At 45.7% G+C, this 2,004-nt stretch overlaps 1 protein-coding gene across 1 annotated transcript; it reads right to left on the reverse strand.

The window, feature by feature from the left end:
* Window positions 1-519: 519 nt before the first annotated feature.
* LOC139737081 (uncharacterized) lies at window positions 520-1,641 on the reverse strand. Its single transcript, XM_071647759.1, has one exon. It carries the CDS (start codon window positions 1,624-1,626, stop codon window positions 520-522), a length of 1,107 nt encoding a protein of 368 aa, XP_071503860.1. The 5' UTR covers window positions 1,627-1,641.
* Window positions 1,642-2,004: the final 363 nt, after the last annotated feature.

The following is a 2,004-nucleotide window of genomic DNA, read 5'->3' on the forward strand; positions in this document are numbered from 1 at the left end:
CATTAAAGTTAGAAAGTAGTAAGCGCTTTTATAACGCTCTTAAGAACAAGCAAAGGTTTACATAATAATATGCAGATGTGATGAAAGTTATAATCGCGTCGGTAAATTGTTCAAATTGGCCGGAAGAGTTGATGATGGACTCATGAATCACTCTATTTGAAAACTGAATGATGATTATATTCTTATTTACAAAAATTGCGTCGATGCTAATCCATTTTTTTTTTTCTTAACGATATTTCTCCTACAGTGTCGTTCATAATAATAATAGTAATAATGATTGGCTTCCGTAAGTAGTGGAATACAAATATTTGATTTATGCAGTGATGGCGAACTGCAATGACGACGACACATGATTTGAGGAGAGAAATAAATCCCCTCTTTGAATTCATGGCTGCAAGTAATGTCGGCTCTCATGAAATGTGGATTCATTAACAAAGAATTGACAACTTCAGCAGATTGGATTTACGTTTGTAGTTTCAAATACTGATTACTGGAGTCCTTAATCACACCATATAATGATCATCCATGAAAGATATCTGGTCCGTTTAAGCCAGAGAGTCCAATAGTTTTATAGCTCTTATCCCCGACAAGTGTGTTGAGTCCGTAGTGGTCAGTGGTAGCGCTTGCTGGAGAGTACATACTTGTGGTGCTCGTAACATCACTGACTGCAGCTATGTCCGTGTAGGGAGTGTAGAGGGAATTCCCCGCTGGAAAACCCATAGACTCGTGCGGAGGGAACGTAAGAGGGCGCTGTGCGTATTTTTCGGCCGTGGTCGTCAGAGCGGGAGGTGGTGACGTCTGCTGGTATTGGCAACTAAAACTAGAATTCGACGCCGAGTTTGAGGTGGAGACTGCAGCATCGAACTGGCGGTGGTAAAGTTCTTGGGGGGATCCGCAGTAACCGTCTGTTGGTAGAAACCGCTGCTGTAATGGCGTTCCACCGGTATTGGGGAGACCCGATGAGTTGAAGTTCTCGTCGATTCTGTGCGACGCGGAATTAGACAAATCATAGCCGTAGCTGTCGGTCATACTGTTCATGGAGGCACCCGTCGACCAGGCTCCGTAGGGCGATGTCTGATCATCTGGAAGAAGAGTTCGCGGATTTAGCTGCATGGCTCCGGCAACGAGATTTGTTGTTGGTTGAGACAGACCACGTGACAGAGTTTGTGCGAATGTGACGGTGTCGGGAACCATGCCTGTACGGAGAATATCGGAGAGAGCCGTGATGTAGTTCTTCGCTAGTCGAAGCGTTTCTATCTTCGAAAGTTTTTGCGTGGACGAATAGCAGGGCACAACCTTACGCAAATGATCCAGCGCGTCGTTCAGTCCGTGCATGCGATTCCTCTCGCGTGCGTTCGCTTTAAGCCGCCTTTGTTTGAATTTCTGGATGCGCGCCTTGGTCATTTTCTTTTTCTTAGGGCCGCGTTTCTTCGGCGGCGGCTTCTCCCCATTTTCCGTTGTCGCCGCCTTGCTGCTCTTGCGCCCTCTCTTCCCTCCCTTCTGGGCTGCTTGCGCCACGGCGGGCTTTTCCTCGAGCGCGCCCTCAATGTCGGCATCGTCGCCACTTTCCGATTCGGGTACGAACTCGAGCATGACGTCGTCCAGGTCATGCAGATTAGGTCCCATCTCACTGGGCTCTCGTTTGATCACGTTGGCAGCAGTCCGCAAGTTGTGCAAATTAGATTCTGTGAAGGTAACAAGACATCGAAATGATTAGATAATAATGTTGTCTTCAATTTTATGTTTACAATGCATGCAACCTCACATGTCACTAGTTCCATAGAATAGCAATTGTCTGGCTTCGGCAGGTGTGTGGTTGTGACGATAATTGAATTTGTCATTTGCCATGATACTCGAATCAAACAATGCATTGACAAATCACATGAGACTTCTTGCACAGAACTGAAGATTCTGAATTAAAACCTTCCGCCACAAGACCCCTCTCCCTTTCGGTTTTGTTTATATGACTTCAGTCTGTTCATAAATGCTATAATTATATCAAGT

Source organism: Diadema antillarum, unplaced genomic scaffold, assembly GCF_040938485.1.
Source record: "Diadema antillarum isolate AM-2024a unplaced genomic scaffold, OU_Dant_1.0 seq00000680_RagTag, whole genome shotgun sequence".
In the NCBI taxonomy this organism is placed as follows: domain Eukaryota; kingdom Metazoa; phylum Echinodermata; class Echinoidea; order Diadematoida; family Diadematidae; genus Diadema; species Diadema antillarum.

Bases quoted from the DNA above. Each gene is read 5' to 3' on its own strand.
- LOC139737081 (XM_071647759.1), bottom strand. From the start codon at position 1,626: ATGGGACCTAATCTGCATGACCTGGACGACGTCATGCTCGAGTTCGTA.